We start from the raw sequence: 13815 nt of genomic DNA on the forward strand, positions 1-13815 counted from the left end.
CCCATTTTTGGGCCTTTTCCCCCTCTTTTTGGGCCTTTTCCCCTTTTTTGGGGCCTTTTCTCCCTTTTTGGGGCCTTTTCCGTCTCTTTTTGGGCCTTTTCCCCCTTTTTTGGGCCTTTCCCCCCTTCTTTTTGGGCCTTTTCCCCCTTTTTGGGCCTTTCCCCCCCTTTTTGAGGCCTTTTCCCTCTCTTTTTCGGCCTTTTCCCTCTCTTTTGGGGCCTTTTCCCCCTTTTTGGGCCTTGTCCCCCTTTTTGGGGCCTTTTCCCCATTTTGGGGCCTTTTCCTCTTTTTAGGCCTTTTCTCCCTTTTTTGGGCCTTTTTCTCCTCTTTTTGGGCCTTTTCCCTCTCTTTTTGGGCCTTTTCCCTCTCTTTTTGGGCCTTTCCCCCCTTTTTTGGGGCCTTTACCCCCTTTTTTGGCCTTTTCCTCCTCTTATTGGGCCTTTTCCCCCTTTTTGGGGGCCTTTTCCCTCTGTTTTGGGGCCTTTTCCCCCTCTTTTTGGGCCTTTTCCCCCTTTTTTGGGCCTTTTCCTCCTCTTTTTGTGCCTTTTCCCTCTCTTTTTAGGCCTTTTCTCCCTTTTTGGGGCCTTTTCTGTCTCTTTTTGGGCCTTTTCCCCCTTTTTTGGGCCTTTCCCCCGCTCTTTCTAGGCCTTTCCCTCCCTCTTTCTAAGCTTTTTCCCCCTCTTTTTGGGCCTTTTCCCCCTTTTTGGGGCCTTTTCCCCCTTTTTTTGGGCCTTTTCCGACTCTTTTTGGGCCTTTTCCCCCTTTTTTGGGCCTTTTCCCTCTCTTTTGGGCCTTTTCCCCCACTTTTGGGGCTTTTCCTTCTCTTTTTGGGCCTTTTCCCCCTTTTTTGTGCCTTTTCCCCCTTTTTGGGCTTTCTCCCTCTCTTTTTGGGCCTTTTCCCCCTCTTTTTGGGGCCTTTTCTCCCTTTTTTGGGCCTTTTCTCCCTTTTTTGGGCCTTTTCCCTCACTTTTAGGGCCTTTTCCCCCTTTTTTGGGCCTTTTCCCCCTTTTTGGGCCTTTTCCCTCTCTTTTGGGGCCTTTTCCCCCTCTTTTTGGGCCTTTTGCCCCTTTCTTGGGCCTTTTCCTCCACCTTTTGGGCCTTTTCCCTCTCTTTTGGGGCCTCTTCCCCCTTTTTGGGCCTTTTCCCCCCTTTTTGGGCCTTTTTGCCCTTTTTGAGGCCTTTTCCCCCTTTTTTGGGCCTTTTCCCCCTTTTTGGGGCCTTTTCCCCCCTCTTTTTAGGCCTTTCCCCCCTCTTTTGGGACCTTTCCCCCCTCTTTTGGGACCTTTTCTCCCTTTTTGGGCCTTTTGGTTAAGGTGAGGGACTGGGATGATGGATGAAGAGCTCTTGAGGACGTTGGGATGAAGATGGCACCTCGGAGGGCTTCTCTTGCACGAAATTGGTGGAAAAAAGTAAATTTTGGTTAAGGTGAGGGAATGGGATGATGGATGAAGAGCTCTTGAGGACGTTGGGATGAAGATGGCACCTCGGGGGGCTTCTCTTGCACGAAATTGGTGGAAAAACATCAATTTTGGTTAAGGTGAGGGAACGGGATGATGGATGAAGAGCTCTTGAGGACGTTGGGATGAAGATGGCACCTCGGGGGGCTTCTCTTGCATGAAATTGGTGGAAAAAAGGCGATTTTGGTTAATCTGAAGGGACCTATTGATGGTCATTTCTCCACCGTGGTGGCACCAAGGACCTATTGATGGTCATTTCTCCACCGTGGTGGCACCAAGGACCTATTGATGGTCATTTCTCCACCGTGGTGGCACCAAGGCCCACGGGGACACAACCAAGGCCAAGCTAGGACAGGAAAGATGCCCATCATCACCCAAACCATGTTGTCACCTCCTGGGGACACTCACGTGGGTGAAGTCAGGTGCTCTCCAAGCCTTCGCCGCCGCCACCACGTTGGCCACCAGTTTCCCATCAGGCCCTCGGAGGTCGTTGGCCACGTCCCCGTCGTAGTCACCGCAGATGCCACAGAGGAGTTTGCTCAGCTCCTGGGCCACCGTCACCGTCATCTCCCCGGCGGCGTTGAGGCCGATGAGGAATTCGGGTTTTTGGGTGATCCAGATGGTGCCCCGGGTCTCCGTGACGGTCAACGTGCTGGAGACCTCCGCAGGGATGGTGGCTGGGACCCCGTTGACCTGGAGAAGACACCAAGAGGGAGAACATGGCTCCATGAAATTTAAATTGGGGTGAAAAAGCCAAGAAATGGGTCATTTCTTCACCATCAACCTTCTCCGTAGTGGTGGAACCCAAAATGGGGTGAAACCCTTCCGGTTTTGGTATGGAGAGATGAGGGTGGGAGGTGGTATGAGGACCTGGACACCTGAGGTCCCTCCGTGGGTGGTGGGAGAGGGGTCTGGGGTGAGGGAGGGCACCCATGGGTGCTTCCTTTCCATTAAATTACTGGGAAAAAAGGGGATTTTGGTCAATATAAAGGGTTGAGTAGACGCATGGTCATCTTCTGATGGTGGGATGAAGGGTGGCACCTGCAGAACCTTCTCTTGAATTAAATTGGTGGTAAAAAAAGGTGATTTTGGTCAAAACGAAGGGTTGGGTCAACGTGTGGACATCTCATGATGATGGTGGGATGAAGGACAGCCCACGTGGGTGTCTCCTTCGCGTGGAATCGGTGGGAGAAGAGCAGTTGGGGTCAAAAATGAAGGGATGGGTCAACGTGTGGACATCTCATGATGATGGTGGGATGAAGGGTGGCACCTGCAGAACCTTCTCTCGAATTAAATTGGTGGTAAAAAAAGGTGATTTTGGTCAAAACGAAGGGTTGGGTCAACGTGTGGACATCTCATGATGATGGTGGGATGAAGGACAGCCCACATGGGTGTTTCCTTCACGTGAAATCGGTGGGAGAAGAGCAGCTGGGGTCAGAAATGAAGGGTTGGGTCAACGTGTGGACATCTCATGATGATGGTGGGATGAGGGGTGACACACATGGGTTCCTTCACGTGAAATTGGTGGGAAAGGAGCAGTTGGGGTCAAAAATGAAGGGATGGGTCAACTTGTGAACATCTCATGATGATGGTGGGATGAAGGACAGCCCACGTGGGTGTTTCGGTTGGGTGACACTGATGGACCTTGTAATATTTTGGTGGAAAACCACGAATTTTGGTTACAACCAAGAGCAATGAGACCTTTTGGGTGGTAGAAGGGTGGGGATGACCTACCCAGACCCTCTTGTCCCTCTTGATGGTGACGAAGGCCTGGGGGGTGAAGAGGTGAAGGGCCACCACAACGGGCCGGTCCTGGTTCTCCCCAACATCAGCCAAGAGCCGGAACCAGGCGGGCCGTTGAGGATCACACGGGGTGGTCACCACGTAGACCCCGGTGGCCGTGGTGGCGCCGGTGGCCCCGTCGAAGGAGGCGAAGCGGGCGGCTGGGGCCAGGGTGCAACGGCCCGGTTGTTCCACGCAGCCTCGGACGCCGTTCTTGAGGCCACAAGCTTGGCCGAAGGGGCAACCGGCCGGGCGGCACTGCATGCCACCGGCGGCGCGGCACGTGCAGCTCTCGCCGCAGTCGGCGGAGAGGACGGTCTCGGCGATCTGCGGGGTGGGATGGGCCAAAAAGGACGCGGTCAACGGGGCGTGCAACACCCACCTTGCACGGGTGCGAGCACCCACGGGGTGTGCAAGGGTGCTACTTGCCCCATGCGAGGGTGCAACCACCCATGGGGCGTGCAAAGGTGCAACGTGCCCCATGAAAGGGTGCAACCACCCAATGGGCGTTCAAGGGTGCAACCACCCATGGGGTGTGCAAGGGTGCAAGATGCCCCATGGAAGGGTGCAACCACCCATGGGGCGTGCAAGGGTGCACCATGCCCCATCCAAGGGTGCAACCACCCATGGGGCGTGCAAGGGTGCACCATGCCCCATCCAAGGGTGCAACCACCCATGGGGCGTGCAAGGGTGCACCATGCCCCATCCAAGGGTGCAACCACCCATGGGGCGTGCAACACCCACCTTGAATGGGTGCAACCACCCATGGGGTGTGCAAGGGTGCAACGTGCTCCATGCAAGGGTGTAACCACCCATGGGGTGTTCAAGGGTGCACCATGCCCCACACGAGGGTGCAACCACCCATGGGGCGTGCAAGGGTGCAACGTGCCCCATGCAAGGGTGCAACCACCCATGGGGCGTGCAAGGGTTCACCATGCCCCACGCAAGGGTGCAACCACCCATGGGGCGTGCAACAGTCATCTTGAACGGGTGCAACCACCCATGGGGCGTGCAAGGGTGCAAGATGCCCCATCCAAGGGTGCAACCACCCATGGGGCGTGCAAGGGTGCAACGTGTCCCATCCAAGGGTGCAACCACCCATGGGGAGTGCAAGGGTGCAAGATGCCCCATCCAAGGGTGCAACCACCCGTGGGGTGTGCAACACCCACCTTGCACGGGTGCAACCACCCATGGGGTGTGCAAGGGTGCACCATGCCCCATGGAAGGGTGCAACCACCCATGGGGCGTGCAAAGGTGCAACGTGCCCCATGAAAGGGTGCAACCACCCAATGGGCGTTCAAGGGTGCAACCACCCATGGGGTGTGCAAGGGTGCACCATGCCCCATGCAAGGGTGCAACCACCCATGGGGCGTGCAAGGGTGCACCATGCCCCATGCAAGGGTGCAACCACCCATGGGGCGTGCAAGGGTGCAACGTGTCCCATACAAGGGTGCAACCACCCATGGGGCGTGCAAGGGTGCACCATGCCCCATGCAAGGGTGCAACCACCCATGGGGTGTGCAAGGGTGCACCATGCCCCATCCAAGGGTGCAACCACCCATGGGGCGTGCAACACCCACCTTGAATGGGTGCAACCACCCATGGGGTGTGCAAGGGTGCAAGATGCCCCATCCAAGGGTGCAACCACCCATGGGGTGTGCAAGGGTGCAACGTGCCCCATCCAAGGGTGCAACCACCCGTGGGGCGTGCAAGGGTGCACCATGCCCCAAGCAAGGGTGCAACCACCCATGGGGCGTGCAACACCCACCTTGAATGGGTGCAACCACCCATGGGGTGTGCAAGGGTGCACCATGCCCCATGCAAGGGTGCAACCACCCATGGGGTGTGCAAGGGTGCACCATGCCCCATCCAAGGGTGCAACCACCCATGGGGTGTGCAAGGGTGCAACATGCCCCACGCAAGGGTGCAACCACCCATGGGGCGTTCAAGGGTGCAAGATGCCCCATGCAAGGACACAAGCACCCGTGGGTCGTGCAACACCCACCTTGAATGGGTGCAACCACCCATGGGGTGTGCAAGGGTGCAACGTGTCCCATACAAGGGTGCAACCACCCATGGGGCGTGCAAGGGTGCACCATGCCCCATGCGAGGGTGCAACCACCCATGGGGCGTGCAAGGGTGCAAGATGCCCCATCCAAGGGTGCAACCACCCGTGGGGTGTGCAACACCCACCTTGAATGGGTGCAACCACCCGTGGGGCGTGCAAGGGTGCACCATGCCCCATGCAAGGGTGCAACCACCCATGGGTCGTGCAACAGTCATCTTGAACGGGTGCAACCACCCATGGGGTGTGCAAGGGTGCAACGTGCCCCATCCAAGGGTGCAACCACCCATGGGGTGTGCAAGGGTGCACCATGCCCCACCCAAGGGTGCAACCACCCATGGGGCGTGCAAGGGTGCAACGTGTCCCATACAAGGGTGCAACCACCCATGGGGCGTGCAAGGGTGCAACGTGCCCCACGCAAGGGTGCAGGCCACCGTGACCAGCACCCACCTCAAAGTAGCGCCCGCGGTGGAGGCACCCGCAGGAGTCGGTGGGGACGCACTCGTGGCCGTTGAAGAGGAAGCCCTCGTCGCACTGGCAGCCCTCGAAGCACTTGTGGGTGCAGGGGGTGGTGGCGGTGAGGGTGGCGCAGGCGTGGTCGCAGGTGCGGGTGCAGAGCTCGTAGTGGCTGTTGGGTGGGCAGGAGAGGGCTGGTGGGGCGAGAAGACAAAGAGAAGTGGGTGAGGACTTGGGGGTGATGGGTGAGGAGGACTTGGGGGTGAAGGACTTGGGGTGATGGGTGAGGAGGACTTGGGGTGATGGGTGAGGACTTGGGGGTGATGGGTGAGGAGGACTTGGGGTGATGGGTGAGGACTTGGGGGTGATGGGTGAGGAGGACTTGGGTGATGGGTGAGGAGGAGTTGGGGTGATGGGTGAGGACTTGGGGTGACGGTTGAGGAGGACTTGGGGGTGGAGGACTTGGGGGTGAAGGACTTGGGGTGATGGGTGAGGAGGAGTTGGGGGTGATGGGTGAGGAGGACTTGGGGGTGATGGGTGAGGACTTGGGGGTGATGGGTGAGGAGAAGTTGGGGGTGAAGGGTGAGGAGGAGTTGGGGTGATGGGTGAGGAGGACTTGGGGTGATGGGTGAGGACTTGGGGGTGATGGGTGAGGAGAAGTTGGGGGTGATGGGTGAGGAGGACTTGGGGGTGATGGGTGAGGAGGACTTGGGGGTGATGGGTGAGAAGGACTTGGGGTGATGGTTGAGGAGGACTTGGGGTGATGGATGAGGAGGACGTGGGGTGATGGGTGAGGACTTGGGGGTGATGGGTGAGGAGGTCTTGGGGGTGATGGGTGAGGAGGACTTGGGGTGATGGGTGAGAAGACTTGGGGGTGAAGGACTTGGGGTGATGGGTGAGGAGGACTTGGGGGTGATGGGTGAGGAGGACTTGGGGTGATGGGTGAGGAGAACTTGGGGTGATGGGTGAGGAGGACTTGGGGTGATGGGTGAGAAGGACTTGGGGTGATGGGTGAGGAGAACGTGGGGGTGATGGATGAGGAGGACTTGGGGGTGATGGGTGAGGAGGACTTGGGGGTGATGGTCTGGAGGACTTCAACCCCCCCAGAGATGGTGACTCCACCACCTCCCTGGACAACCCCTTCCAACATCTAATGACCCTTCCTGAGAAGAAACATCCTTGAGGAACCTCATGAGGTTCCTCCTTGCCCATGACTCCATGATTCCACCTTGTAGAACCTCAAACCCACCCCATGGACACACCACCCCACCCGGTTCCTCCGGTGACTCACGGCACTCGGCAGCTCCTCGCCACTCCTCCAGCGTCCCACCGGCCGCCTGGCAAGCGGCGGCGTAGGCCTGCAAGCCACGGCACGTCACCGCGGTGCTCGGCTGGCCGCAGCGCTCCTGCGCGCACCCAACCACGTACTCATGGGGTGCCACCACCCCGTGACACCCAGCGAAGGGGCCCGTCTTCTCCATCAACACCCCGCAAGGCCCCGGGCTGTCCGAGAGGCAAGCGGGGGGTGGGGACCCATGGGTGCAGGAGGGGGTGAGGGTGCCCCAGGCGTCCCCGAGGTCCTGGGGGGCCACGAGGTCATCGGTGGGGTCACCGTTGAAGTTGCCACAGATGCCCTTGGTGCGGCCACGGTAGGTGCCCACCAGGGTGACCAGGGCGTAGGAGTCGCCGTCGTAGAGGACTTTGGGGCCACCTTGAACCTGGAGCACCCGGTGGGTGCCCTCCTGGGACACCGTCACGGCGCCCCCGGCCAGGGTCAAGGGCAGGAGGTGCTGCTCGCCGTCCACCTGCGAGGAAAGCAGGAGTAGAGGGTGAGGAGGGGGGGGTGGGCACCCCAAAAGTGGAGTTAGCACCCAAAAAATGGAGGTTGCACCCAAAAAATTGAGGTTGCACCCCAAAGTAGGGCTTACACATCCTGCTATGAACCCAACATCAGGTTTACAACCTGGAGCAGGGTTTGCACCCCAGAGTAGGGCTTGAACCTCAAAGTAGGGCTTCAACCCCAAAGTAGGGCTTGCACATCCTGCTGTGCACCCCAACGTCAGGTTTACACCCCGGAGCAGGGCTTGAACCCCAAAGGAGGGCTTGAACCCCAAAGTAGGGCTTGTACTCACTGCTGTGAACCCCAACATCAGGTTTACACCCTGGAGTAGGGCTTGAACCCCAAAGTAGGGCTTGAACCCCAAAGTAGGGCTTGCATGTCCTGCTGTGCACCCCAACGTCAGGTTTACACCCTGGAGTAGGGCTTGAACCCCAAAGTAGGGCTTGAACCCCAAAGTAGGGCTTGCATGTCCTGCTGTGAACCCCAACATCAGGTTTACACCCTGGAGTAGGGTTTGCACCCCAAAGTAGGGCTTGAACCCCAAAGTAGGGCTTGCACATCCTGCTGCAAACCCCAACATCAGGTTTACAACCCAGAGCAGGGCTTGAACCCCAAAGTAGGGCTTGAACCCCAAAGTAGGGCTTGCACGTCCTGCTGTGAACCCCAACATCAGGTTTACAACCCAGAGCAGGGCTTGAACCCCAAAGTAGGGCTTGAACCCCAAAGTAGGGCTTGCACGTCCTGCTGTGCACCCCAACGTCAGGTTTACACCCCGGAGCAGGGCTTGAACCCCAAAGTAGGGCTTGCACTCACTGCTGTGCACCCCAACATCAGGTTTACACCCCAAAGTAGGGTTTGCACCTCAAAGTAGGGCTTGAACCCCAAAGTAGGGCTTGCACATCCTGCTGTGAACCCCAACATCAGGTTTACACCCTGGAGTAGGGTTTGCACCTCAAAGTAGGGCTTGAACACCAAAGTAGGGCTTGCACATCCTGCTGTGCACCCCAACATCAGGTTTACAACCCGGAGCAGGGCTTGAACCCCAAAGTAGGGCTTGAACCCTAAAGTAGGGCTTGCACATCCTGCTGTGCACCCCAACATCAGGTTTACACCCCAAAGTAGGGTTTGCACCTCAAAGTAGGGCTTGAACACCAAAGTAGGGCTTGTACATCTTGCTGTGCACCCCAACATCAGGTTTACACCCTGGAGCAGGGCTTGAACCCCAAAGTAGGGCTTGCACTCACTGCTGTGCACCCCAACATCAGATTTGCACCCCAGAGTAGGGTTTGCACCCCAAAGTGGGGCTTGCACTCACTACTGTGAACCCCAACATCAGGTTTGCACCCTGGAGCAGGGCTGGCAGTGTCTGTTTTGCACCCCAAAGTAGGGCTTGAACCCCAAAGTAGGGCTTGCACATCCTGCTGTGCACCCCAACATCAAGTTTACAACCCGGAGCAGTGCTTTCACTCTCTGCTGTGAACCCCAACATCAGGTTTACACCCTGGAGCAGGGCTTGCAATGTCTGTTCTGCACCCCAGAGCAGGGTTTGAACCCCAAAGTAGGACTTGCTGTGAACCCCAACATCAGGTTTGCACCCCGGAGTAGGGTTTGCACCCCAAAGCAGGACTTGCACTGCCTGCTGTGCACCCCAACATCAGATTTACACCCCGGAGTAGGGTTTACACCCCGGAGTAGAGTTTGCCCATCCCACTGCGCACCCCAAAACAGCGTTTGCAACCCAAAGAGGAGGTTACACGCTGACTTTGCACCCCGAAACACTTCTTGCACCCCCCAAAGCACCCCCCTACTCACCGTCACCTCCCACTGGGCGCCCCTGGCCATGCCCACGGTTACTCCGTGCACGGTGACCACCAGCCGCCGGACGAGCGGGCCCTCCTCGCCGCTCCCCTTCTCCACCTCCACCACGAAGGGCACCAGCGGGTCCTCGGGGCCGGCGGCCTCCACCTCTGCCAGCGCGTAGGTGCAAGTGCCGGCGAAACTCAGCGGGCGCCCGTCGAAGGTGGCGTAGGACACGGCGCCCAGCACCTGGCACACCCCGCACTCGCGGGGGTAACAACCCCGCGCCCCGTCCCGCACCGCGCACTCCTCGCCCGCCGCGCACCCCGCGGGCCGGCACTCCACCGCCCCGCCGCCTTTACACGCGCAACGCTCGCTACACCGGGGGCAGGCGAAGAACTCCTCGCCCGCCTTGTAGTAGCGGCCCTCGTGCGAGCAGCCGCACTGGGAGAGGGGGACGCAGCGGTCGCCGCTTAGTAGGAAGCCCTCGTCGCAGTAGCAGCCTTCGGCGCACGCCGCGGTGGCGTCGCACTCCTCCCCCTCCGCTTCGCCCCGGCACGTCGGGGGGCAGGCGGGGCCGCAGAGGTCGTAGTGCTGGTTCGGGGGGCACACGGGGCCTGTGAGGAGGAGGAGGAGGGAGGACAATCAGCCGAGGTGGTGTTTGAAGAGCTCCAAAACCTTTGAGTAGAGTTGAGCGTCAAGATGTTGAGGTGTTGGAGTGAGTGCGGAGGAGGGCGGCCAAGTGGGGAAGGTTCTGGAGGGTCTGACCTACGAGGAACGGCTGAGGGAGCTGGGGGTGTTTAGCCTGGAGAAGAGGAGGCTGAGGAGAGACCTTCTCACTCTCTACAACTACGTGAAGGGAGGTTGTGGTGAGGTGGGAGTTGGCCTCTTCTCCCAGGCAGCCCCTTCCAATGGCTAATGACCCTTGCTGAGAAGAAATGCTTCCTCATGGCCAACCTGACCCTCCCCTGGCCAAGCTTGAGCCTGTTTCCTCTCATCCCATCACTTGTCACCCAGGAGAAGAGACCAACTCCACCTCACCACCACCTTCCTTCAGGTAGTTGTAGACTGCACTAAGGTCACCTCGGAGCCTCCTCTTCTCCAGGCTAAACACCCCCAGCTCCCTCAGCCGCTCCTCGGAGGTCAGACCCTCCAGACCCTTCACCAGCTTGGTCGCCCTCCTCTGGACTTGCTCCAACACCTCAAGGTCCTTCTTGTCATGAGGGGCCCAAAACTGCACCCAGGATTCAAGGTGTGGCCTCACCAGTGCCGAGTCCAGAGGGACCATCACTTCCCTCATCCTACTGGCCACATTATTTCTGACACAAGCCAGGATGCCATTGGCCTTCTTGGCCACCTGGGCACACTGCTGGCTCATGGTCATCCTGCTGTCCACTAGGACCACCACCAACCACCTCTGTGCGTGCAACCAACCACCTCCTTGCGTGCAACCAACCACCTCTGTGGGCAACCACCCACCTCTGTGTGGGCAACCACCCACCTCTGTGTGTGCAACCAACCACCTCTGTGTGGGCAACCAACCACCTCCTTGCGTGCAACCAACCACCTCTGTGTGGGCAACCACCCACCTCTGTGCATGCAACCAACCACCTCTGTGCATGCAACCAACCACCTCTGTGTGGGCAACCAACCACCTCTGTGTGTGCAACCAACCATCTCTGTGTGGGCAACCAACCAACCATCTCTGTGTGGGCAACCAACCACCTCTGCGTGCAACCAACCACCTCTGTGTGCAACCAACCACCTCCTTGCGTGCAACCAACCACCTCTGTCCATGCAACCAACCACCTCTGTCCACGCAACCAACCACCTCTGTCCACGCAACCCCCAGGAGATCCCCCCCAGCCCCACGTACTGCAGAAGGCGGCCGTGCGCCACCGCCCGACGCGGACGCCCTGGCTCTGGCACGCGGTGACGTAGGCGCTGATGGAGCGACAGGCCACCTCCTGGTGGCCCTTGTAGAGGCACGTGTCGAAGAGACAATCGTCGAAGTAAGGGGTGGGGTCGATGGCGCCGTGGCAGGCGGCGAAAGGTCCCCTCTTCTTCACGAGGAGCCCGCAGTGTTTGTCCCCCCGGTACGCGCGTTTCTCCGCCTCGGTGCAAACTTTACAATCCTCGGTACAACCCGCCCAGCACCCGGGGACGTCGGCCACCTTCCAGGAGTCGGCAAACTGGATCTCGTTGGTGGCCTGTTGGCCGTCGGGCAACGCGAAGTCGTCCCGGGGGTCGCCGTCGGCGTTGCCGCAGAGGCCGCAGACGGCCCGCGAGTAGGTGTTGGGGAGGATGACCCTGGCGTAGCTGTACCAGTCGAAGGTGACGATGACCTCGAAGTCGGTCTTGATGAAGCCGTGGACGCCTCGGAGGTAGGCCTGGAGCTTGTCGCCGTGGCTGAAGGGCAGGTCCACCAAGATCCCGTTGACCTGGAAGGACATGGCGGGGCGTGTGAGGCCACGCAACGGCTTTGAAGACCACCAAGGCGCCACGCAACAAGGTTGCAACTCAACCGTCTGCAATACGGCCTTGAACTCCACCAGGTGCCAAGCAAGGACCTTGCAACCCAACCCAACGTCATACAATGACCTTGCAACCCACCTAAACACCATACAAGGACCTTGCAACCCACACGAACACTGTACAAGGACCTTGCAACCCACCTAAACACCATACAAGGACCTTGCAACCCACCGAAACAGCGTACAAGGACCTTGCAACCCACCCAAACACCATACAAGGACCTTGCAACCCAACGTGATGTCATGCAATGACCTTGTAGCCCACCTAAAGACCATACGAGGACCTTGCAGCCCACCCAGATGCCTTGCAATGAGTTTACAACCCAGCAGGACACCATGCAATGACCTCACAACCCAACCCAACATCATGCAAGGACCTTGCAACCCACCTAAACACCGTACAAGGACCTTGCAACCCACCTAAACACCCTACAAGGACCTTGCAACCCACCTAAACACCCTACAAGGACCTTGCAACCCACCCAAACACCATACAAGGACCTTGTAACCCACTGAAACACCATACAAGGACCTTGCAACCCACCTGAACACCATACAAGGACCTTGCAACCCACTTAAACACCGGACAAGGACCTTGCAACCCACCTAAACACCGTACAAGGACCTTGCAACCCAACTAAACACCATACAAGGACCTTGCAACCCACTTATACACCGGACAAGGACCTTGCAACCCACTTAAACACCGTACAAGGACCTTGCAACCCACTTAAACACCATACAAGGACCTTGCAACCCACCTAAACACCATACAAGGACCTTGCAATCCACCTAAACACCCTACAAGGACCTTGCAACCCACCTAAACACCCTACAAGGACCTTGCAACCCACCTAAACACCCTACAAGGACATTGCAACCCACCTAAACACCGGACAAGGACCTTGCAACCCACCTGAACACCCTACAAGGACCTTGCAACCCACCTGAACACCCTACAAGGACCTTGCAACCCACTTAAACACCGGACAAGGACCTTGCAACCCACCTAAACACCGGACAAGGACCTTGCAACCCACCTAAACACCATACAAGGACCTTGCAACCCACCTAAACATCATACAAGGACCTTGCAACCCACCTAAACACCCTACAAGGACCTTGCAACCCACCTAAACACCATACAAGGACCTTGCAACCCACCGAAACAGCGTACAAGGACCTTGCAACCCACCTAAACACCATACAAGGACCTTGCAACCCAACGTGATGTCATGCAATGACCTTGTAGCCCACCTAAAGACCATACGAGGACCTTGCAGCCCACCCAGATGCCTTGCAATGAGTTTACAACCCAGCAGGACACCATGCAATGACCTCACAACCCAACCCAACATCATGCAAGGACCTTGCAACCCACCTAAACACCGTACAAGGACCTTGCAACCCACCTAAACACCATACAAGGACCTTGCAACCCACCTGAACACCCTACAAGGACCTTGCAACCCACCTAAACACCCTACAAGGACCTTGCAACCCACCTAAACACCGTACAAGGACCTTGCAACCCACCTAAGCACCCTACAAGGACCTTGCAACCCACCTAAACACCATACAAGGACCTTGCAACCCACCTAAACACCCTACAAGGACCTTGCAACCCACCTAAGCACCATACAAGGACCTTGCAACCCAACCCAACGTCATACAACGACCTTGCAACCCACCTAAACACCGGACAAGGACCTTGCAACCCACCTAAACACCATACAAGGACCTTGTATCCCACCTAAGCACCGTACAAGGACCTTGCAACCCACCTAAACACCCTACAAGGACCTTGCAACCCACCTAAACACCATACAAGGACCTTGCAACCCACCTAAACACCCTACAAGGACCTTGCAACCCACCTAAACA

At 58.0% G+C, this 13815-nt stretch overlaps 1 protein-coding gene across 1 annotated transcript in view; it reads right to left on the bottom strand.

Moving 5' to 3' along the window:
• Positions 1 to 13815, bottom strand: part of LOC137677433 (IgGFc-binding protein-like) — a 72622-nt gene that overhangs the window by 2228 nt on the left and 56579 nt on the right. Inside the window, exons 18-23 of the mRNA XM_068424737.1 lie at positions 11274 to 11838; positions 9413 to 10014; positions 7052 to 7565; positions 5755 to 5954; positions 3192 to 3566; positions 1866 to 2150 (exon numbers count right to left, since the gene is read on the bottom strand). Coding sequence (XP_068280838.1) covers positions 1866 to 2150; positions 3192 to 3566; positions 5755 to 5954; positions 7052 to 7565; positions 9413 to 10014; positions 11274 to 11838 — 2541 coding nt within the window. The remainder of the gene's footprint in view (positions 1 to 1865; positions 2151 to 3191; positions 3567 to 5754; positions 5955 to 7051; positions 7566 to 9412; positions 10015 to 11273; positions 11839 to 13815) is intronic.

The sequence above is a fragment of the Nyctibius grandis genome, unplaced genomic scaffold, assembly GCF_013368605.1.
Source record: "Nyctibius grandis isolate bNycGra1 unplaced genomic scaffold, bNycGra1.pri scaffold_59_arrow_ctg1, whole genome shotgun sequence".
NCBI classification, from domain to species: domain Eukaryota; kingdom Metazoa; phylum Chordata; class Aves; order Nyctibiiformes; family Nyctibiidae; genus Nyctibius; species Nyctibius grandis.